At 47.4% G+C, this 24,338-nt stretch overlaps 2 protein-coding genes across 24 annotated transcripts in view; one reads left to right on the top strand and one right to left on the bottom strand.

The window, feature by feature from the left end:
- The window catches only part of KIFC3 (kinesin family member C3), a 34,258-nt gene extending 32,345 nt beyond the window's left edge, over positions 1-1,913 (top strand). For 15 of the 16 annotated variants that reach the window (XM_083452867.1, XM_083452872.1, XM_083452879.1 and 12 more), the window contains one exon: positions 77-1,913. In XM_083452867.1, the coding sequence (XP_083308993.1) occupies positions 77-102 (26 nt within the window). In that variant the 3' untranslated portion in view covers positions 103-1,913. The remainder of the gene's footprint in view (positions 1-76) is intronic. The other variant, XM_083452868.1, reaches the window with a different exon arrangement.
- Positions 1,889-24,338, bottom strand: KATNB1 (katanin regulatory subunit B1). 8 transcript variants are annotated; one of them, XM_083452899.1, is made up of 21 exons: positions 23,820-24,338; positions 22,141-22,262; positions 21,616-21,893; positions 21,085-21,215; positions 19,208-19,325; positions 18,544-18,644; positions 18,040-18,081; positions 16,582-16,665; positions 16,313-16,428; positions 10,922-10,993; positions 10,506-10,656; positions 9,992-10,179; positions 9,265-9,395; positions 8,447-8,497; positions 8,027-8,103; positions 7,049-7,171; positions 6,130-6,279; positions 4,931-5,007; positions 4,362-4,436; positions 3,215-3,331; positions 1,889-2,612 (listed from the first exon to the last, which is right to left on the bottom strand). In XM_083452899.1, the coding sequence occupies exons 3-21, from the start codon at positions 21,653-21,655 to the stop codon at positions 2,480-2,482; spliced, it is 1,977 nt and encodes a 658-aa protein (XP_083309025.1). In that variant the 5' UTR covers positions 21,656-21,893; positions 22,141-22,262; positions 23,820-24,338; the 3' UTR covers positions 1,889-2,479. The 8 variants fall into 8 exon arrangements, with proteins under 8 accessions (XP_083309025.1, XP_083309023.1, XP_083309028.1 ...); XM_083452897.1 differs by having other exon boundaries at positions 23,667-23,821; XM_083452902.1 differs by lacking the exon at positions 23,820-24,338 and adding an exon at positions 23,667-23,791 and having other exon boundaries at positions 7,049-7,168.

Here is a 24,338-nt window from a genome sequence, read left to right on the forward strand (position 1 = left end):
GCACTCACCATGGATGCAGTGTAGAAGTAGAAAGCAAAGTGCCCTAATATTTTCCCTTGTGGTGTTTGTTTTTTAGGGAAACTGAGGCCAATCCCTGTGTGAAGCAGCTGATTTGAGGAACATGCTTTTTTGAAAGGAGTTTCAGAAACCATGAATACTTTTTAAAGAGACTACTCGTTTTCTTGCCCACCTCAGAGGCTAATGGACACTGATTTGGGAGACACAAAGAAAGGGAAGCCACAGCAAAAAGAAGGGTGGTGCCACCTGCCAGCCCTTGAATTGCGAAGGGTCTCTCCATCAGACACACTCCCATCCTGAGAGAAGGTGACATGCCAGCCCCCTCTTGTACCTCCTCCGTTGCTGGCAATGGATGGACTTGGGCTTGGATGCAACTGGACTTCAGGAGATGGTTCATCTGCCTATTTGACATGAGGTGAATTTTACTATATTTTTAAAGGGAGAATGGAGGTCCTAGACCCATTCCCATCCTTTGGGCCCTCTGCATTGATTTTTTAATTTAATAAACTCTTTGCACCAAGATGTGGCTTCCAAGCACCATGTGTTTCTGCTTTTTATAAAACGAACAACTCAGCGGTCTTCCTTGTAACAGAAAAGCAGTATTGGAAGCAAAATTCAGCTGGACTAGGGCAGAGCTTAACCTGCAACACTAGTACTCACTTCACACAATGAGTAGTTGGCTAGGCCAGAGCAGCTATGAGAATAGCTGGGACTAAAGGCATTTTCTCTGAATTTCATCTTTCCTCCCTCATACTCCAGGTGATTAGAAATCCTCCAATGAACTCCGCAGAAGGGATCATTGTCCCTGTAACATACAGAATTACTTATTTGCTCCTATTTGTTTTTATTATAGTATTTAAGGATATATCTGTTTATTTTCAGTCCATGTCACTTTTGTCTATGTTCCTTCTGTTTTCTCTCATTTTTCTATGTGTATTTTTTTAGAAGTCTCAAGTATGCATTTCTCTGCAAATTTAATTGTTATGAGGTGATCTATGGTCTGCCTTTTTAAAAAAAGGGGGGGACACCTTGGGTCTCCAAGGATCCCACCCATGATGTGTGCCAAGTGAATTCACTCTGGAATATATACATCAAATACCTTGAGTATCCCTAGTTTTCTCACTTTCAAATAATGAACTTACTCCAAATGTAAGCTCACACCACTCAACAATTCAATACAGTGCTAGTGCTGAGCACTTTATAGAATTAAATGACATGCCATCAGGCATATAAAATTAAATAGACAAAACACACAAAGGAAGTAGCATGTAGGGAGATCAGACTAAAATGGCAAGTTGTAAACTGGCATTTACTAAGGGTGTTCACGAGCCAAAAGATTCAATTTGGATATGTATCTGTTGCTTTGTTCATCAGCCCAATCTGTTCTGAGTCAATCTGTGGTCTATCTGATGCAACTTAATTCAGATTCAAATCATTTTTAACAAAGCTGTTTCCTCCCATCTGCTTTCATAAACAGCTATAACATTTTCCTTTTGACACAAGTGGATAAAATTTGCCTCTGGGGTGGATTTAGTCTACAAATTGGACTTAACTTTGTCATTAGCAGACATCCAACACCAGAGGGCGTTCACCCCCTCCATACTTGACTCCACAAACCAGGAGAAAAACCTCTGGGTATGTCTGTGGGCTGCTGGGGTAAACAGAGCTGGAGCTACCCGCTTCCTCTCTGCTTTTCCTAGGTCACTTTGGGGGCCAAGGGTCACTTTCATTTTAAAGAAAAAATGGGCATAATATATAAAGTAAAGCATTGTAAGACTTTCCTCTTGTGGGAGTTAGAATATGAATCTGTAACCTAAACAAAATTATGGGCTACGGAAGGGGAAAGACACAAAACTACTGTTTTTCAAAATAAAGTTACAAACGTTTTAATGAAATTCATCATAACTTATCAGTTTATGAACAGCAGACTGCAGCGTATTAACAAGAGATGAAGGGGAAAGAGCAGGCCATTCCTCAGTATCGAGCCTTTCCACCATGGAGCAAAACAAGAGGGGGGGGCAGCAATGTGGGCCTCAACTCCTCCAGCCCAAGAGACTAAGCTGCACAGTCCCACCCACTCCTGCCTCAAGTCCCACCACAGTAGGGATGGAAAGGAAGCAGGGCCGGGCTCATCACTAGGGAGTTGGTCCCAAGCACTGTTGGTTGCCAGGGTCTAGAGATGCTGTTCATGGTTGGATTCTAACACAGCATTCCCATTTGCTGCCCCCCGCCCAAGGCAGCTATGTACACAGAAAGGCAGGGGGGCTGTGCCACAGCAGGACAGTCCGGTTTGCAATGTAGCCTGTAAGGCACTGAACATGGAGCACCCAACCCTTACCTCCTGGAGAACTGTGGAGAGATGGACACCAAACAAAACTACCCAAAGTGGCTGGAGTGAGAGGCCATGGAGGGAAGACGAGCCTCAGGCGGTATGTGTGGATGGATGAAGGGCACCACCCCATCACTCAAGGACAGCCATCAGGAGGTGCAGCTCACGGAAGGCACTGCCATGGCGGCCACTGAGTCCAGATTTGTTCTTGATGATGTTGCTGATGTTTTTCAGCTGCTTGTAGCACAGGCGGCATTTGTGAAGCCTGTCAATGGGAAAGAGAGACTGGGATGAAGGAACGGAGGGGCTACCATGACTGATCAACATCCACCAACATTTTATTAATATTATTTAGATGCCCTGCTCTTCTGCATTTCACAACAAGAAAAATACCGAACTGTTAAATTCAGAACATGCTCTTGAAGCAGCAGCAGCTAAACAAAAGTAAAGAGCATGGTAGATAAACAAACAAAAAGGTTCTTGGAAAACAGAGAAGGCATGTGATCAGTTTGGCCCAACGGGAATATTAAACCCACACCACAACTAAAAAGGTCCAGCTTTCAGTGCATACCTGCTGATTGCTAGCCAGTGCAAGGCAGCAGCAAGGCATACAGGCTTTACTGGCAGAAGTCAAATGAGATTTTCCCCTTCTGCACCCCCCCCCCAGTAGATAGAGGCAGTTGTGTGGGAGGGAGCCCAGATATTTCCAGCCTAAAAGCAACAAACTGGAACTGTTCAAGATTCTGTGGGCAAGTGTGACCGAGCTAGCTGTGGGATTCAGGTTTGCAAGGAGGCTAAATTGGTACTGGGGACGGTTCTGATAGGGTTTGCAACATAGGAACAGAAACAACAGGGATGCCACCCTACCTCTCTTCTCTGCTAATGTCCACCCCCACGGATGGCGGCGCAGCAAGGATGTCTGTGATCAGGGGCAGAAACCTCTGCAGGATCAACTTCAGAGAAGTGCAGCCTGTCTGGACGTAACTGACAAGAGAACAAGGAGAATCAGAATAGGACAAATGTTTTCACAGCTAAACCTAAAATCCAAGTGGAGAAGCAGGTGAAGGAGGAAGGGCAGAGCCACAGCAAAATCAGTTGTCCTTCCAGTTTCTTTTCTTGTAAATCTGGATGCAGGAAGGCTTTTCTGCTGGGCAGCCTGCATCTGCCCAGCAGGCTGCTGTTAAAAGCAATTGATATTCACATGAACTGCTTCTCACCCACTTCCTTCTTCAAAATGCAACCACACTGCTGCAGGGATTTCTGAATCACTTCCACAAAACAAAACACCGAGGCAGAATTTGTGTGTGTACACGCACCCCTGGAGGGGGTGACACAATTGTATATAAGCGTCAACACAAAGTGATGTACACATAGATGCTGCAACTACTCAGGTTTTGAAGTGGTTTTAATATTGGGGCAGAGGAATCACTCCCTGAAAACCACAGCTTGGTGGTTAGTAAAGCAAAAGAGGAAAAAACTCAACATCCAACAGTCTTAGGAAACTCCTGCTTGAACTGCAAACTTCTCATGTTGGATGGTGGGGCAGCCTACTTTAGGATGGCCCCTTCTCAGTGCTTATTTCTTCTGGTGACATCCCCTCATTATTTAAAGCTTCAAACATGACACCAAATTTGGGCAGAGGGGGAACCCTGCCCAATATAAAAGTGCGCTGGGACCATGTCGACAGCAAAGTGGGCAATGGTCCCCTTCTGTTCAGCACCTGCAAAGTGAAGTTGTGATAAGCCCAAAGCTGGCAGGCCTGCTTCCCTGCTGGCCCACCTCCAGGCCTGCAGAGATGCTTGGGCAAGTCACAGCCCCACTCCCTCCAAGAATAAGAAAAATGTACAAGACATTAACACACAGGTGTGCAGCAGCTACTGCCACTTCATCAGGACCGTCATCAAATACAAGTTGACAAAGCTCTCAAAAGCTGCTGGCTACAGCTAGCCAATAAAGCACTTGACTGATCAGGCACTCTTCTTACTCAAGGACGTACATTTGTCAGAAGACTCACCTTTCATATTTGCTTTGCAGAAGTTTCTCTATCTGAGGCAAGATGACTGTGCACAGATCCAGCTTCCAAAGAGACCTGGAAAGAGAATACAGGCTCCAGAGAGATACCCCAAGCCCTGCCCTGCAACAGCAAACCCCTCTGACCTGCAGAACACTCCAGAGACCTTAGCCAGAGAGCAGCTGCTGGTCTCAGGCTAGATGGACCTCATTCAGGACAAAGAAGCTTCATTTGCTCACCCCAAGGCAGAAAGGAGCCAAAGGATGAGACAGCGGATGACTCTCAGCCCAGGGAGTCCTCATGAGGGATCTGAGTTATGCCATGGCTCCAAGCTCAGCACAGGGCTAGCAGGTGTAAGCACCAGGTGGCACCACCAAGTCCCACACAAGTTTTCATGGGGCAGGACATGGGGGCTGCCAAGAAAAAGGCCTGGGATCCTGTGGGTAACTGTTGGCCACAACCTCCACTCAAGAAGTGAAGAGGCACTTGTAGGTTACCCAAGAAGAGAAGAGGATCCTGACCCACATGGCAGAAAGCATTCCCTTGAGGGAGGAAAGCAAACTGGAACTCACGCCTTCTGGTTGACGATGTTCAGGAGGTCCACCATAACGGAGAGGTCATTGATGGCCACTGCGGAGTCCACAGATGTCTGAGAAAAGGCAAGAGAGGCAAATCAGGATGAGGGCAAGTCTCCTAGATATAGACATCATGAAGGCAAGCCAAGTGGTGGTAAAGCAGAACGTCTTCCAAGGCTTTCAGCTACATCTATACACAGCCTTTGGCAGAGGGGATCAGCCATGCAGGTTTCAGCCCTTCCATCGGACAAAAGTGTCTCTTTATACACAGCAGACTATATTTTGTTAAGCAAATAGGAACAGGGTGCCCTGCCATGATGATGCTCTCTTAGGCAGGAAGAATTCAACCCAGGGAAGATCCTGCCTCAGGGGCTGTAAGAGCCATTTCTCATCCCGAAGCTCATCTCCAGACTAAGACAAGCACTGGCTGAGAAGCTGCCAGAACACACCAAGGCCCCCCAGGGGGCAGCCAGCAGACATCTTGAGAGGGAGCATCCCCTAAAGACCACTGAGGCACTTGACAGACCACCAAAAATTAGCACAATTCTTCATGGAATTTCAAGGCTCATGCAAGTGACAGGGATAATGTGGCCATGGAAATGCTCCTTCTGAGTGGAGAGCAAGCAGGCAGCCTCCTCTAGTAGGAATGGCATCCACAAGAGAGAATGTGAATGCCTATTCTGAGCCTGTCTCACATCTTGAGTTACGGGGTCTCCTTGCAGGTCACAGTCCTGCCACCCACCCCACTGCTGAGAATGGTTCTGGGCTACCTCCTTGTCAGGTAGAGCAAGACTGTGTGGAAGCCCTCTCCTTCCAGCATGGGAAGGTGAGATGCTGCTGATTACACCATCATAACCAACTTGTGGAACGTATTCCTACTGCAGACTCCCCACCCCCACCCCAAATTTCAAATATTTTGGCCCGAATAAAGGGATGTGTTGGCTGCCCAAGGTCAGCAGGAAGAACAGGAGCCTTCTTAAAAGGCACAGGGCCTGCTCCCAAAGCAGCCCCTCTCCCCAGCTGGAGCAAAAGATGCTCATTCATCATCTGCATCTCTCTTGGTCAACTGATAACAATGAAACTTCAAGCTTTTTGTATCCAAGCTGACAGCGGTGGGAGGTTTGAGATCTGGACCTGCTAAACCCAAAGCCCCTGGCACTGTGCTGCTTAACAAAGGCAACAAAAAGGCCACTTGCCTTGATGTCTCCAGTGCTCCACACGGCCCTCACGGTGTCCAAGTTCTTGTGGCGGCTGGTAAGCACCACACACATGGTCTCGTGTCCCTTCCGGATTTGGGACATGGCCTCTTCATCCACAATCTCTGCCAGGTTTTGGTTGTTCACAGCCTGCAAGGACAGAAAGGAAAGGGAACTTGGCATTGATGGTCTAATTTGTAATGCATTACGCACACAAACACATAAATTATACCTTTTTGTATAGTTTATTACAGTTTTACTTAACACAACTAGAGGCAGAAACATTACTGTTAAAAGAATAGAACATATTAGGTCTATCACTACAATTGGAAAGATGGGGATGCTGGGCTGTGAATTCTTTTCTACTGTCTCCTTGATAAGATTACCTTTGATTTGTCCAGAATGGCTGGCTGGCTCTACTTTTTGTCTTGATTCAATCATACTATTTACTACCCAACCAAATCACTAGCCATACAATTAAATTATTTGTACCCTTGCTGAGTAATATCTAAAGTGTTTAGCCAGGGAGGGGTCTGCTACCATCCATGCTCTTGCTAAAGGCTAGTTTCTGATGTCCTTCCATCTAAACATTACCCCTTCTTTTGTGGACCAGTTTACCTGCGGGATTGCCTTACCCCGTCTGTGACCTTTTGACCACTTTGATCTGTGGAACTGGCACTGTTACAAGGGCCACAATACAAAATTGCTACTTTAGTGCAGCAGCACCCACACTTTGGAACTCCCTGCCTATTGACATAAAGAAGGCATCTTCACTGTCCCCTTTTTGACACCTGCTAAAAACTTCTGAAGCAGCCAAAGAGCAGGGTACGCAGGACAGGCAAATCACTAGACTTTCCTCCCTGCCCAGGTGACAGCCACTTGTCGTTCCCAATCCCTCTTCTACAGGGAAGAAACTTACTGGCAAAAAGTCAGAGGCCTTCAGCCCGATAGGCTCATTCCTGGCTGCAGGGATCACAGATGGCTCAACCTTGGTCTTGGGGGTCGAGGATGCTATTGGCGACCTCTGAATAGGGTCAGGCTGCTGTGGGAAGTGGAGATGGAGTCAGGGCAGACACACCTAGGCTGTAAGCTTTGATACCATATTTGCAACCACCTGGCTATACTGAGCACCACATACTGAGCACCACTGATCCTCCATGGCATGTCAACAAAGGACTTGATGCATTCCTCCATTTTCTAAGCAGACCCACTAGAGGCTATTGGCAACTTCTGAGTGGTCAGCTCCAAGGCACCTGGAGCACTTCAAATGAAGTTAAGGATCAGGTGCAAGATAGGATCTGCTCAGGAAATCCCTGGGTCTCATCTTGCCCCCCACCCCACCTCCACCACATTTGGCTGTAAGAAAGAAGCTTGCAGGGAATTCCAACCACCAGAATCAAGATCTGCAGGGGAAGGCCTTTCAAAACCACTTACGAGGTTTTGGCAATTAAGTGGTGTGTAATTTTTTTAATAAAAAAAAACATTATAGTAATTAAAAATTCCTCCACTGAGCCCAGCCTTTCCCAATCTGGAGCCCTCCAGATGTTTTGGACTACAACTCCTTTACAAATAATGGGAGTCGTAGTCCAACACACCTGGAGGTTGGCAATGGCTGGTCTGGACTTCCTTGCTTAGAACACAGTGACAGGCCACTGCCTCTTTTTCATGCTGCTAGAGCAGGGTTTCCCAAACTTCGGCCTCCAGCTGTTTTTGGACTACATTTCCCATCATCCCTGACCACTGGGCCTGCAGGCTAGGGATGATGGGAGTTGTAATCCCAAAAGAGCTGGAGACCCAAGTCTGGGAAATCCTGGGATAGAGGCACCATTATTTCTGGAGCCAGGGTGGGGGAAAGCAGGAAGAGGAAAGGGCACACCAATGGATGCAAGGCACTTACATTCTCTTGGCTTGGCAACGGAGTCGGAATATCTGCCACTTGACTGAGCCTTGAGGCTTCTTTGGCAACCATGGGCTCTGAAGGGAAGAAAAACTATGTTTTCTTACTATCAAGACTGCACAAATAGTGGCAGCAGGCGAGAGCTCTGCCCTAGAAGTCAAAGACCCTGGGCTCTATGGCCCTGGGCTCAAAGGCTCCTGCCACTCCCACCCAAGACAGTCCACGGCTCTTTTGCCCCAAGGGCGACACGCTGCCCTTTGGAGGCAAAGCTGAAGAATCCGAACTCGAGAAAAAGATAACTCATAACTTCCCCCAGCAACGTAGACATTGTAAATGTCCATGTGAAGCCAGCAATACAGTAGCTGTATGGAGATCCTCTCTGGTTCTTTCTCAATACTTGAAAAAGAAATTCCAACTCACCATCCTCTGGAGGTGCAGGAAAAGGTTCACTCTTGCTAGGTGGAGTTCGAGCTGAAAAAGACAAAAAAATAAAGCCCCCAAGCTTGCACTCCATTTAAGTTACACAAGAAATTAGAGGATCCTGTGGTGTCACCTTCATGAGTCTACAGCTTGTTTCCACTATGGCAGTAACACTTCTGCATTACAGGTAAAGGGATTAATAAATATTTCTCCCTCTGAGGAAGAAGTGGGTACAGTTATGCCTCTTCACTCCTTCCCACATTTCTTTTCAAGAGACAGCAACAACCATTCCATGTGCTAAAGATGCATCCTGGGAATACTGGGTAGGATTCAGACTAAACTAGTTGTACTTAAATCAATGGGACAAGTTAATAATGACTTCAATGTGACTTATGTTCAGCTAGTTAAGTATGGCTCCAAATCGCAGTGTTTTGGTGTGGGGCTTTTTGCTGGTGGGGGTGGGGGCAGTGTAAGTTATATTTTCAGATGTAAATTCTCACTGTGGACTGCCCTCAGATGTATTTGTACAAAAGATGGTGTGCAAATACTTTAACAAATACATGTTGAAAACTTAGATGCTAGTACTCTACCTCTAAATGACTGACCATGCCAGAACACAATATTCAGTAGCAAGTTGTGAACCTAAGATTGCCCCTTGAAAGTCTTTGGAGGCAACGGTAAATTAAAACAACTGTGGGGGAGTCACATGCTTGTTCACAACTGCCACACAAAGATTGAATATTACAAAATGGGGAAAACAGCACAAGACACCTTGGTTTGCTTTGTGGCATCACACAAATTACTTCAGCAGCACTCACTTATGGGATTCTTTGGCTGGAAGATCTCATTGTAGTCTTCTGTGTTCTGGATCTCCGCTGTGGATTCCTTATCTTCCCTGTCGTCCTCACTGCTTGGACTGCGCCTCTCGCTCTCTGAGTTGTGTTTCATTCTGTCATTAAACCACAGATATAAGAATACCAGAACAGCCCTGAAGCCAATGGGGGCTTATTATTATTATTATTATTATTATTATTATTATTATTATTATACCCCGCCCATCTGGCTGGGTTTCCCCAGCCATTCTGGGAGGCTTCCAGTACATATAAAAATGTCAAACATTAAAAACTAGCCAATGATGGCTGAATGATGGAGGTGGAGATGCTCCTTCAGCTGTTTCTGAAACCCAGCGTCCTATTTTCCCCTGAATGGCCAACTGGATGTCCACAAGCAGGACCCAAGAGCAAGAGCAGCCCTCTCCCCTCTTAGGATTCCCAGCAACAGGTATTCAGAGGCATTCTACCACCAACAACATTGTCACCGTGGCTAGTAGCCACTGATGGCTTTATCTTCCACGAATTTGGCTAATCCTCTTTTAAAGCCATGCACAAAAAAATAGGCAAACAAGTTTTTCTAAAAAAACAACCCAGGACCAATGGAGGGGACCACACAGAAACCACTGAGAACATCCCTTTGCTTTCAGTTTCCATCTCTAAATCCTTTGGCATACAGGGGCTGCCACCTCTAAGAAGAGTCTTCCTTCCTTGCCTTTGGGGTTTGCTGCATGTCGTCGTTGGCCTGTCGTAGATGCGTCGAAGGGAAGAGCCTGCCGGCAAGGGCTGAGTGAGAGGCTTGTCATCCCGGATCAGTCCACGGGTGCCAGGCCCACATTTTGTGACTCGGCTGAGGTCCACCACAAAGGAAGAGACTGTGCTTTGTGTGAAAGAAACACCAATCTGTGAAGAACAGAAAAGAAGTCATGTTCTGTGCAAGTCAACTTTACATTAGGTTTGCAGCCAAAGTGCTCTGGGAAGTCAACAAGAATCCACCTTGGCAACCATGTGAGGGGAACGGGAAGCAAACTCAAAATGAAAACTACCAAAAGACATGAGGAGGAGATGACTCGGGGTCCATTTGCAAGATTCAGGGGCCAAGTGTGCACTAGGAATGGCCCTGCCATGCTACTGCCAGTGTCAGAAGCACAACTTGTGGCATGTCCACTTGTTGCACCCACTAGCAGAGCAGGAAACCCAAGTCCCTTCCTGCCCCTTCAGTCACTCACCAGTTGATTGTTACAGATAGACAAATCAGCCACCTTGCCCCAATTCACCAAGACCACATCAAAACAGCGCTCAGGCTCCCAGCCATACACTCTCAGGGTATCATGGCAGCCAGCATACAAGCAGCAGCCATCGGGGTTAAACAGCACACACCTGAAGGGGAGAGGGGGAAAGTGAATGTGCAGGTCATCCAGACACGGGTGCAAAACAAGGTGTGCCACTGATATTCTATGTCAGGAGATGGTCACAATCTCTGCTAGCCTTTAACTGCATGCATTCCTCGCTTCAGCCATGTGGCCAAACCAGAGCTTGGAACTGAAAGAGCATTAAGAGTCTGGGATCCCCACAGCAAAGTCACACAAAGCAAGAACATGCCCTCATGCCTCTTGACACAAATCACTGCCCAAGTCCGATGTACCTGACAGGAGTGGCCTCCTCTTCAATGCAGCTCACCACCTGGAACTTCTCCAAGTCCCAGAACCTGACCGTTCTGCAAGACAGGGAAAAAAACACCTATGTGATCTCCTAGGCCCAAGGCAAGCAGGAGTTAATCCAACACTTCATTATTTGTTGGTCTTTGTTTCTAGCAACAGTCTGTGGTCCTAATAAAAATAAGGATGGAGCGCAAAAAACAAACAGGTGTAGATGAGTGTCTGGGATTCCAGGCAAGGAACAGAGCACTCAGTTACTCTCGTCTGTGGCCAGCAGAGAAACCAAGTGGGCTGCCAGAGGAGGGAAGCCCCCATGTCTGTAGGTTGGGGGAAGAGGAAAAGAGCTCTCTGTTCCTCTTTTGACAGCCCTTAGCATGCTAGGAAAAATTGTTGGGAGCAGTAATGAGGTAAACTGCTATGCCTCGGCTCTAAAGGGGAGGGATTTCCTGGGACGTCTGCCAGGAAATGACGTGAGCAGACTGGAATGTTCTTTGTGTGCTGTGAAAGCGAAAGTGTCAGTGTGTCAGCAGCTCGCTCGGTGAGAGGAGCTGGCAGAGATGCAGTTGAGCTCTGATGGATTTTTGCCAATGTTATCGGAGCAATAAAAGACTTTAAGGAAAGAATCTGCCTTCGTTTAATTCAAGCCTTTATCACACGTATGCTGCGCTTATTCTGCTAAGGTGTTTTACTGCTGTAGGAGTGAAGCAAGAGTTCACGCAGCAGAGCGTGCTGGACTGAGGAGCCAATAAATCAATTTGGGAAGATTTACTGGCAGCACCGGGCTAATTATCCTAACAAGGTTATGGACTTCAGCACGTGTGGAAAAAGGCTTTGAAGCTGCGGAGGGCTGAGATCGCGTGTCAGATCTTCAAAGGCACTGCGGAGAGACTCAGACGCAAGGAGCCAACAGCCCCACAGACTCCCGGTTTTGGCTGAGTGAGTATAAGCCTACAGAAGGGAAGGGCCATGGCTCAGGCAGCTTCAGAAAACTTTAATATCCCCTTTGAGAGACTGAGTGAGTAGAAAGGGGCTGAGAAGGGCAGAAGATGGCTCTGAAGCACAGTTTTGGCTGTGAGCCTTTGCCATGTCAGAAGCTTACCCCCAGCACGTGGCTGGTGTGGAGCTTTCATGTGGAGCTTTCCCTAGTGGGGGCAGGTTTGTGGGGTGTTGTCCAGAAACCCCAGAAGGCAGCAGAGAGCACAGAGGTGCAGAAAGCAGCAGAGCAGCGTGTGCTAGCGTTTCTAGCGGAAAACGTGGACGTACACCTGTTACCCCTAGTACGAGAGGCTGGGAAGCCTAGTGCAGCGTGGCGAGCACTCCAAGAAGCTTGTGAAGCAGGAGTGGGAGGCCTAAGCCGAGACGTGGCCGCTGCGACGCCAGAAGGGGCAGAGAGCCACGATGGCGCTGAGAGCCCAGCTGAGAGCGGCTGGGAGAAGCTCCCAAGAGAGGGGGGCAGTAGAGCTGCTGTGGCTGCTGCAGAGAGCTGCTTTGATGCTGAGATGAGTCTGTTTGAGAAGCCTGGAGAGGGGCCAAGCCCAAGCTGGAACCCCAGACCCACCAGACCCACCAGAGGGGGTGCAGGTTATCGACCTGGGAGCCCCAGGAGTGCTGAGAGTGGGGGGGCAGAAAGAAGCAACAGCGCAGAGAAGCCTCTTTCTCCAAAGGCTGCTACCAAGAGTTGTTTACGTGAAGGAGCACAGAAATCTTCCCGTGGGAAGCCGTCTACAGTGGAAGCCTTCAAGGTCGGACATCTGGCGAAAGTACAGATAAGGAGTGAGGACTTGCGTGAGAGAAGTCCAGTCTCCATGGCAACTGAGAGAGTTGCAACAAAGGCTACAGTGAAGAAAGTCAACACAGGCCCCAGCCAAGGGGGCAGTGAGGAGGGGGTTGTTGCTATGGCGACCCAGGAATGTCAACAACACAACTCTTGGACTGTTGTGATTGACAGTGGTGCCTCGAACTCGCTAGTGACATCTGGCTGTCTGCTGAGAGATTGCAGGCCAGTTGAAACTGAAAAATATGTGACCTTTGCGGACGGAAGCAGAAAGAGATTGACTGAGACTGGATTGTTTTACTGTCCTTTTCTTAAGCATGAAGTTAAGGCTTTTGCAGTGCCTGGTTTGACCAATTGTCTGTTAAGTGTACATGATTTGCTAACAGAGGGCTTTCAAGTTTCTTTTGCAGGTGACAAGTGCGAATTCTACAAGGATGGCAAACATGTCTATACAGTGCATGCCAAAGACAATTTGTTTACTGTTAACCTGTCTTTGTCCACAGGAGAAGAAGACGCAGAGGACGCCAAGGGGCAATGTGTGAATGTAGCGCCCCACAATGGTTGTGCTCATATTTGGCATAGACGCTTTGCTCATTTGGGGTGGGCATTTCTTAGAAAAGCCCCAAGTTTAACTGAAGGGTGTGACTTTAAGAGTTGTGACAAGTTTTTAGATTGCAATGCATGTAAGCAATCTAAGATTGTGACTTGCTCCTATCCGAAATCAGAGAGACGTACCACACAACCTTTTGAGTTGATTCATGCAGATTTGTGTGGGCCAATGGCGGTGGAATCTTTGGGGAAGTCAAAGTATTCTTTGATTCTGGTTGATGATTTTTCGAGATCCGCCTGGACATTTGCTTTGAGAACCAAAGCTGAGGCAGCAAAAATGATTAGGGATTGGATCATAGCTGTGGAGACGATGTATTCCGCCAAAGTTAAGGCCTTTCAGAGTGATAGAGGTTCGGAATTCACTGGATCCGCTCTGCAAGACTTTTTCAAGGAACAGGGGATTAGCCACAGACTCACTGCTCCTTACTCTCCGCAACAGAATGGTGTGGCAGAGAGGAAAAACAGGACAGTGCAAGAGGCAGTTTCTGCGATCCTGTGGGATGCTCGGCTACCCCAAAAGTTCTGGTCTGAAGCTTGGAAGTATGTGGTACATACACAGAACAGAGTGTACAACTCTAGTGTGGGAAATACACCGTATTTCTAACTGCATGGAAAAAAGCCCAAGGTTAATTACTTCCGTGTGTTTGGTTGTGAAGCCTGGGTGCTTATTCCAAAGGCTCTACGCAGAAAAGGCGAGCCAAGAGCAAAGAAAATGATCTTTGTAGGGTATGAACCTGGCTCAAAGGCCTGGAGGTTTGCGTACCCCAGTGGTGATCAGTCAAGACTGGTTGTGAGTAATAGTGCAGAGTTTTGTGAGCAAGCAGGCTGGGAGCGTCTGCACGCAAACCCAGAGGTGGTTATGCAACAGTCCTATGACTCAGACGCTGAAGAGGAGGATGATGAAGTGGTTGCAAGGGACCAAGGTCCAGAGCAACAAAGTCCAAGACAGGGACAACTTAGACTCCCTCAGAGGGGGGAACCTGGAACACCTCCTCTGACAAGAGTCAAGCTTGAACCAAAGAGTGAGCCTTCTTCACCCGTTGAGCCAGCTGTGAAGCCCAAGAGGCGCAGCAGGTCAGAGGGGGAAGATGCTGAGGTTGAGGAAGAAGAAGCAGTGTCACCAAGGGTCACACTGAGGAGATCAGCGAGGACAAGGAGACCTCCTGATCAGTATGAGGCTTCAGGTGTCTGGGTAGGTTCAGCTAGATGTGAACCTGAGTCCTTTGAGGACATTCAGAGTTTACCTGAGGAAGAAGCAGCTGAGTGGCACAAGGCAATGGACAAAGAGATGAAGTCCATGAAGGATCTAGGTGTGTTTTCACTCACTGAACTGCCACCAGGCAAACAGGCAGTAGGTTGCAGGTGGGTTTACCGTTTGAAACCCACAGAGACTGGGCAACCACAGTGTAGAGCAGAGGCTCAGAGAACGCTTGTAGCTTGTGAAGCACTGAGAGTTCGGAATGTGTGTCAAAGCGTTCAAGAGGGATTAGTAGCACTGAAATATTGTCCCTCTGCGAAGAACCTAGCTGATGGCTTAACGAAGCCACTCTCCTTCCAGAGACATGGAGAGTTTTGCGTAGGTTTAGGTTTGGGACGACCAAGGGTCGATTCTACCCTCCGATCCGAGGCAAGAGGGGGTGTTGGGAGCAGTATGAGGTAAACTGCTATGCCTCGGCTCTAAAGGGGAGGGATTTCCTGGGACGTCTGCCAGGAAATGACGTGAGCAGACTGGAATGTTCTTTGTGTGCTGTGAAAGCGAAAGTGTCAGTGTGTCAGCAGCTCGCTCGGTGAGAGGAGCTGGCAGAGATGCAGTTGAGCTCTGATGGATTTTTGCCAATGTTATCGGAGCAATAAAAGACTTTAAGGAAAGAATCTGCCTTCGTTTAATTCAAGCCTTTATCACACGTATGCTGCGCTTATTCTGCTAAGGTGTTTTACTGCTGTAGGAGTGAAGCAAGAGTTCACGCAGCAGAGCGTGCTGGACTGAGGAGCCAATAAATCAATTTGGGAAGATTTACTGGCAGCACCGGGCTAATTATCCTAACAAAAATTAGCAGGCTAGTAGCTTTAACTGGGCTAACACACAAGCTTGCTCTAGCCATGACCAGCCAATAGATCTGTGACAATGATGGCAACCTCATCAGAAACTCCTCAGACGTTCTTAAAATCACATGGCAGGACCTAAGAGCAAAGGTGTCCAGAGGCTAGGGCACTTTGGGATTTGAAAGGAAAACACAGCACTCTGAAGTGCCCAGAAACCAACTGGTAACCAGGGCAGCTCTGTAAGAACCACTCTCTAAGGTCAGTCCCAGCTGCTGTGTTCTAAACCAAATAGTTTGTGAGCTATGTAAAACACTTTCCTGCAATGACCGAGACCAAATGGTGCAGCAAGATGGTGCAGCAAATATATCTGGTGCAGTTGGGAAAAGGCACAGCTGCAGCAGTAGTACTGAGTCAAATATCACCCCTGAGCAGCAAACCTGTTCCTTCAGAAGGGGCGGCAAGGCCATTCAGACAGATTTTACACCTACTCTCAACTCAACAGGCCCACTGTTCATCTACACCCCCATTTGAACCTGCTTCAGTACATCCAGCCCATTTATCCAGCATTTATCATTTCAGAGACTCTATAGTCTCACCAAGGTTCAAGGAAGTGAAAGAAGATTTAGAGCCATCAGCATATACCAAAATCCAAAATCTAGCATGCTGACATCTACCAAAAGCTTTGTCATAATTCAAACAACACGAAAGACTGAATTTTGGGCAAAGCATGGGCAATATTATGACCTTGTTCTAGGTTCCAGAAGAGGATAATGAAGAGACCAGAAGGGCCTCCCTAGACAGGAAATTCCAAAGGTAAGCTGTTCCAGTCATCACCAACAATTATTCCAATTCCACAAATGAAAATATAAATATCTGCAGGAAATAATTGCAAGTTGCAGATGAGTCACATTACATGCTATTGTCCACCACTTATTTCCCAACAAGATTTTACCTGTCAGAGCTACCAGAGGCCAACAGGTATTCATTGGGATGGAATTCTACAACGTTGACTGGCCCCGTGTGTCCTGTGAACTCGAACATGATCTTCCCAGCAGCCAGGTCCCACAACTAGATAGAGAAAGAACTTTAAAACCTTGAGGTTGCCCAACCCCATTCCTGATTGTTTGACACAAAAGAGCACCTCTTGGTGTGGCAAGCAGCCAAATCTGCCACAAGAAGGAAGGTGAATGCCAAAGGGGTCTGGCAAAATCAGGCCAGTACCTTCACGGTGTGATCGTCTGCAGACGACGCCAGCCATTTGCCGTCAGGACTGAATCGGAGACAGCGGACAGCTTGAGTATGGCCCTGTAAAGGCAAAACAGACCCAGTTCATTCCTAGCAGAGATTGGCACTCCCAGGATTAAATAATGGGTCACACACGGGAAACATGAAGGCTGAGCATGTCTCACAACAGCTGTAATGTTGTGAAATTACAATATAGCAAGAGAGAAAATGGGGACGCGGGTGGCGCTGTGGGTTAAAGCCTCAGCGCCTAGGGCTTGCCAATCGAAAGGTCGGCGGTTCGAATCCCCGCAGCGGGGTGCGCTCCCGCTGTTCGGTCCCAGCGCCTGCCAACCTAGCAGTTCGAAAGCACCCCTGGGTGCAAGTAGATAAATAGGGACCGCTTACTAGCGGGAAGGTAAACGGCGTTTCTGTGTGCGGCTCTGGCTCGCCAGAGCAGCGATGTCACGCTGGCTACGTGACCCGGAAGTGTCTTCGGACAGCGCTGGCCCTTGGCCTCTTTGAGTGAGATGGGCGCACAACCCTAGAGTCTGTCAAGATCGGCCCGTACGGGCAGGGGTACCTTTACCTTTAAGAGAGAAAATACAATCCCTTAGACTGCCTTTGCCAACTTGGCACCCTCCAGATGTGTTGGACTGCAACTCCCATCAGCTCCAGCCAGAATGCAAAACATCTGGAGGGCACCAGGTTGGTGAAAGCTACATTTTAGACATAGCCAATATACAGCCTCAAACATTTCTAGTAAGGAAGCAAAATGAGATTGGATAGGGAAGAGCTTAATGATTTGCCAAGTACTTGGGCTCCTTTTGGAGGGAGGGGAGCCTTTCTCAACAGCTGTGAGGGACAGCTGGCATGTTAGAGACCAGATGAGGGCTCCATCAACAGTGGAAAGAAATCATGAACTTTGGAGGATAGGAGTTGAGCACAGAAAAAGGGTTTCCCTGGAAACGAGTCAGAGACAGCTAGAAAGACAGGAGGAGGAGAGGTTGTATTTTGGGAAGAGGTGCAGGGGGTGCTATAGTTCAGTGAGTGAGTGCATGCTTTTCAATTGGAGGGCCCTATTTTAAAAAATAATGCAAGGTGGATGTGAAGGTCAGTACCAAAGTACAAAAGGGATGAGAAGATATTAACTTGCAAGTTTAATGGCATCAAGCCTCTCTGGGCACCTTCAAGAAGCAGTACCCAATGGACCCCTCTCCCCACTGGCCCTTCCTTTGGTTGGGTGGGGCCTGAGGGCTGGCAGCCAAAAAATGTAGACCCTGATTATGTAATAGACGTTGCAAATTTTGTAAACTGCCCAGAACCTGTGGGTGGGATTGCCTCAATGAGCTCTCCAAACTGAAACACTGTAGCAACTGGACATGGAATAACTTCCAGAGGCAGAAGGAGATTTGAGGGTTGCCCTGCAGACAAAATACAATATGCTTTCCTTCTTACCTTGTACCTGAAGACGCAGCCCTTCCTCCTCACGTCCCAAAGCTGCATGAAGGAAATGGACAAAAGCTTTACAATGGCAACTTGGAAGTGTCTTGAAGATCTTCCAAAGCACCGGTCTCCAATTAAAAAAGTCTTGGGGTTGAGGGACATTTTCTTAAGAGTATGCAACTATTTGAATTTCAAAAACAGGATGTCAGCTGAAGTGCAGAATACACACAAATGAGGTCTTGGGTGCCCTATCGGTTCATAGTTAAAGGGCTGGGAAGAGCTCTGCCCACACCACTGGAAAGCGGCTTCTGGTCCGTGAGAATATTGCTGGGCTGCATGAACAACTGTTGTTGTTTAGTCATGTCCAACTCTTTGTGACCCCATGGCCAGAGCACGCCAACAACTACTCTGACTTAATACAAAACAGCTCCTTACATCCACTGATATGCAGCCCTCTGGGTATCCTGCTGTTCTGAAATACACATGCAGGGAGGGAGGGAGACTCAAAAGTCTTACCTTAATGTTGGTGTCCATGGATCCTGAAGCTACAAAGCCTCCAAAAGGATGGAAGTCTAGGCTGCAGATATTTGCTTTGTGGCCCATTAATGTACGGAGAACTGGATGGGAAAGGGAGGGCAGGGAATTGAGATGCAAGCATGGTCTAAGAAGATGCAGGATTGATAGTTTTCCAGTTCAAATCAGATTTGCTATTTCAATGGTTCAGTAAAATTCTTTTTTAAAAAAATAATCGGGTTTAGAATGAAATCAGAAAATTATACAAATGTTTTAACGTTTCCCTGTAGAGTCTCTTAAAATAGAAATCACAAGCATCTACCAAACACATCAAATTAAAACCTGTTTTTCTATGAAAGTAATGGAGGAAAGATCGTTGACTGCTGAGCTTAAGCACTGTAAACATAACACAAATGGATAAATAGTATTGGGGGAAATTATAAAGATCTGAGTGCAAACAAAACAGCTCTTCTTATTCATAGGGCTGGCATCTGAACAGGACCAACACCTCCCCCACCTAGGTGGAGGAAGAGGTGCCCCTGCAGTTTTCAAAGTTGAGCATATCGTCCTTCCTTGTGTGCGTGCGCTCTCTCATTCTCTGCTCTTTGCTAAGTAAGGGGCTGCTGGGCAACCTGAAAAGTGGTAGAAGAATTGGCTCTGAACCTACTTTTGGCAGCTTCCAGATCCCAGATCCGAATGGAGCCTGACTGGGACCCCGCAACAATCAACTCTTCATTCGTATTAATCTTCACACTCTCCACGGGTGTGGTGTGACCCGTTAGACTCTGGGCAAAATGAAAAAGCAGCAGTGAATCATCTGAAGATGGCCCACTCCACAGGAAGGCATGCAACAACAAGGACAGCTAGGATGTTTACACTCATCACACCACAAGTAGTGAAATGATTAGGTGAAAGCCACGTTCAAAGCCGTGGACAGAAACTGAAGTTTCAGTATTCCAGCAAGAACAGAAATTTGATCCCTTCCAATGTTCACCAGAGGCCCTCCTTCAAGTGTCTCTTTCTCACACACGTCACCTGGTGCCAAACTGGACCTCCTTTATACACCCAGTGAAGACTTCTTCATGTTACAACAACTGGTCATTAATTGACTAATAAAATCCAGCAGAATATACACTCAGAAGCACCTCCCCCACAGAGCTTTGCTGCAACAGTGGGAATCCCCATGCCCCATTGCAGGAAGGTTGAGGCAAAGGCCAAGAGCCATATAGAGCTTGGCCACCACATTAAGTGCTTCTTGATGGTGCACTAAGCACATCACCCAGAAATGCAGGTTTATGGCTAGACGTCTACCTGCACAAAAGTAAATTCCACTGAGTTCAGCAACTTACTCCTAGATATGTGTATAATGAATTGCAGCTCCATCAGCTAGCATGAAATGAAGCTGCATCACAAACTTCCCACAAACTATGCAGTAGTACAAAGAACATCACTCTCTGTACTGCAACAGTCGAAATGCCCACTCTAGATTCAATTCTGCAGCTCTAGTAAGTTACCGTACAAAAAACGAGGGGCCGGGGTAGAAGAGGAGAGAAATGCCCTTTTCAAAAAGTGCAGGGGTTGGATCGGAACAAAAATCATTCAAAAGAAAAACTATTTTAAGCTGGCCATTGCTGTGGAAAGGGATACCATTGCAGCTTTTTGGCCCTTCCAAGTCAAAGGACTACACATATATTGGGTTCTACAGCCACAGCTCCTAAGGCAGCCACTCATACAAATCTCAATAGCTCAACTTAGCTCCTCATAGGTCAAAATACAGGGGGCAAAGTGGTGGTGGAGAAAATGTCTCCAGATCTGCATGAAAAACAAAGGAAGGACACTTGACTGAAACCCTGCTAATGTCAGATCCAACTACTTCCTGGTTTTTGAAGAGACCAGAATGTCATATTTAGGCCTGGGCGATGTATTGATACATCGCCCAGGACCATTTCGAGGGCCAGAGTGCAATGGCGCCTTTACCTGGTAGTACAGTGGTGCCTCTAGTTACGAACTTAATTCGTTCCGGAAGTCCATTCTTAACCTGAAACTGTTCTTAACTAGAGGTGTGCTTTCACTAATGGGGCCTCTCGCTGCTGCTGCGCCGCCGGCACATGATTTCCGTTCTCATCTTGGGGCAAAGTTCTCAACTCAACTCTAACTCTTCCAGCTTAGCGGAGTTTGTAATGTGAAGCGTTTGTAACCTGAGGCGTTTGTAACTCGAGGTATCGCTGTATATCCTGAGCAGCAGTGCCTGCAATATATTGCTGGGTGAAGCTGCTATCATGCTCTGTCCCTCAAACTGAGGGAGGAACAATCCACGAGGCGCCAGTCAATGCAACTTGTTCTTCTCTCAGCACTTTGGCCTTAACTGCACTGTACTTTGGCTCACTTAGGTGTATTTAGCCAAATTACCGAAAGCACAGATTAAAATAAACCTCCCTTCTCATGTTTGATCTTGTATAGAAAGGAGGGTGGCTAAAGCTAATGCCAGAGGTTGCTCCCTGTCTCACATTGCCCACAAGCAAAGAGAAATTAGCCAATCCTTACCATAATGCAGTTCGGCTTGTTAATTGACCAGATATTAACTCGACAATCATCTCCACCAGTTGCAAGGAGCCGACCTGAGCTTTTGCCCAACACAAGTGAAGAAACATTGCTGCTGTGAGCAGTGATTTCCTCTATACAAAAAAAGCAAACACAGACATGAGCACATTTCATCACCACATCTCTCCCATTACAGCCCCACACAAAAATCAATACATTTAAGCTGGCATTTACTGATAAGGTATATGTGAACAGGTACACATATCTGGTATGTATTGTAGCTTTTTAAGCTAATTATTCTATGTCCACTTGCCTGAATGTAAGCCCTTCTGGCCATAGTAAGATTTTTAAAATATAATTCCACACAAGACACTAAGTCATCAGCTAAGCAGCTGGACCAGGTACCTGACTCCAAGTCTGATGCTAGTGATCAGGAGAACACTGAAACCCAAGCTGTCAAGCAGGAGTGGAAGACAAAATTGCAGGCACTGAACACATCCCGTTTATAAACGCAGAAGAGTGGACTTCACTTACGCAGCTTCCAAGCTGTCTTGGTGGCAACTGCAGCTGCCATTGCAGTGATTCTCACACAGCTACAGAAAGCAGTCTTCTTTTTTCTCCCAAAGCTGTTTTCATCAGCATGTGTGGGGCTCAACCCCCCAGATACAAGGTTCAAGTTTCTGAACTGTCCTGCAGCAGTCAAGGCAATGGCACTTTTATTTTTAAAATATAAATAAGTATCCTAGGCTTATTCAGTGGCCTATTTCTTCCAGAATGCAAGCAAAATCCCAGGAAGCAGTCATTAAAGTTACCTAGGAGGAAAGTGTTCATTTTAACCAGTTCAGCTAACACAGCAGAAAAACAAACTACATTAAAATAGAGCTTAGCAGGTTTCTTCATTTATCTTTTTTTTTTATAACAATAACTTAGAACAGGTACAGTTGTACCTCGGAAGTTGAACAGAATCCGTTTGACTTCCAAACCGTCTGGAAACCAAGAAGCTCCTGCAACCAATCAGAACCCACGGAACCCACGTTGGATGCAAACCGAAATACTCACGTCCGGGTTTGCAGCGTTTTGGAGCCAAAATGTTTGACTGGTAAGAAGTTCGACTTCCAAGGTATGACTGTATTTCCAGAATTGGGATGCATACAGTATTAGTCCTCCTCAGAGTATACCCACTGAAATTGATGAACATGACTAAGTTAGGTATGTTAATTGTACTGGATATATTCCAAGTAGTACTTGGCTGGATACAACCCAATTATGTTTTTTAACATGGAATGTAAGTGATCAGGAACTCCTACGGTACTTTTCTGTGTATCTTCCAATAACAATTGTCATTACATCAATGATCAATAAATTAGAGCAGACTTTGACAACTTGGTGTTATTCAGTTGCTTTGGGATACAACTAGCACAACTATTGGGAGTACTTGCAGAGACAGACAGTGGGGCACAGAATTGATCCTGAAAGCAGGATCCCTAAAACTGACAGGTAGCCTTCAAAAATACACTTTGTTCACAGCCTCCCTCCAGGAGGGAGTTAACTCTTGTCTGCATGCTCCACTCCTCAATTTACTGTCAAATTTCCACCCACACATGTAATTTCTAGACTGAGGATTACTACCCCATTGTACAGAACTGATGAACTGGCTCTGTTACAGGTGGCATATAATACTTATTCCACATTGGTAAGAAATCAATATTTTAGTGTGGTGGGGCCCCCACTTTCACAGTACTGTTTTTGGCACCTGCTAATAACATGTCTGCTTAAGCAAGCCTACCCATGTACGCATGATGCTGACACATATTTTAATTATTATTTTTTGTTTTTGCTTACTGCCAACCTTAATTACTTTTTGATGTTTTAAAATATTGCCTCTGTTTACTAATAACTGCAATGCTTTATTCTTTTTGTAGAACACTTCGAGCTTTTGCTTTTATAATCAAGCAGCACATAAATTTTATGGAACAAATGCATGTGTGCTGCATCCCTACAGGTGTTAGGCAGGATGGAGTTTTTATGGGTGACATAGGCGAGGTGATCTCAGCAGCTTCTCAGAAGAGCCTTCTTAACTGGATCAGGCTAAAGGCCTATTTAAGACCCAGAAATCAGATCTCGCCCCCCCCCCCCAGAACCCCACATAGCAGGGCACGAGGGCAGCGGCCCTCTCCCAGTCAGCACCTCCTAGCCACCCGTGTTTAGAGCAAGTGACTCGAATCCGAGGGAGCCAGCCGAGCTTGTGAACATTCCCACCCCCACCCCGCAAAGTGCTGTGGGCAGCAGATCCCATTCAGCCCCGAGGAAACCCCTTCTCTTAGATCAGCCAAGTCTTCCCTGGGAGAGAAAGATCCCACCCATCCACCTCATGCGCTGCCCGGAGGAGAAGCAGCCCTCTCCCCTCCGGCGAGGCCTGACCGGGACCTCCGAGGCACACACCGCCGGACAGGCGAGCACCTGCTCGGGGGAGGGAATGTAAACAGGCCGCCGCGGCCCCGGGTTGCAGCCCGAAGGCCTTCCCGGGCCAGCCGCCGCTCCAGGGAGGTTTCGGGTGGGGGCTGCTGCGGCTACCCACGGCCTACCCCGACGTGAGGCCCGTCTCGGCCGGCCTTGCTTGTCTCCTACCCGCGCGCTCCTCCGTCTGAACGGCTCTCAGTGCTCTCCGCCTCCACCACCCGCTCCCATCCCCCACCCTGATTGGCTGCCGCTTGACAACCGGAGCCCTGGCAACTCACCTCAACGTGGCCCCGCCCACCTTTCGCACCCCTGACCAATCACGTCCGCCCCTCGAGCCTTCCGGCTCGCCAATCAGCCCAAAGCCCGCCTTCCCAACACAACCGAGGCCCCGCCGTCGTAATTTGTTTTCAGAGCCCGCCTCCACCGGCCCGACTGGCCAATTGCTACGAAGGCTTCGAAGAACGGCGGGGGAGAGGGAGGGAGTTCCTCTGATACGTATACTATAGACTGAAGGAAGGATGTAGAGTCGCGCGCACTGCGCAGCTCCCGGGTCAACTTGAGATTTTTCGTTGCAGGCTTTGCTAGTCGGAGAAGCCGCGTCTGTGCTGCGAGTGAGCGCCGGCTTGAGAAGAGAGTGGCGAGCAGGCCCCTTAATTAGCACGGTCTTTGCTGCAGCCTGACGTGATGTAAACTCACAAAATTTTGCATAGGGCGGAGAAAGTAAAGTTTTCCTCCCTCTTCCGTCACGCTAGAAATTGATTGGCACACTCTTCTCTCTCATATACACAAATAAATTC

The sequence above is a fragment of the Podarcis tiliguerta genome, assembly GCF_965153285.1.
Source record: "Podarcis tiliguerta genome assembly, chromosome: 8".
NCBI classification, from domain to species: domain Eukaryota; kingdom Metazoa; phylum Chordata; class Lepidosauria; order Squamata; family Lacertidae; genus Podarcis; species Podarcis tiliguerta.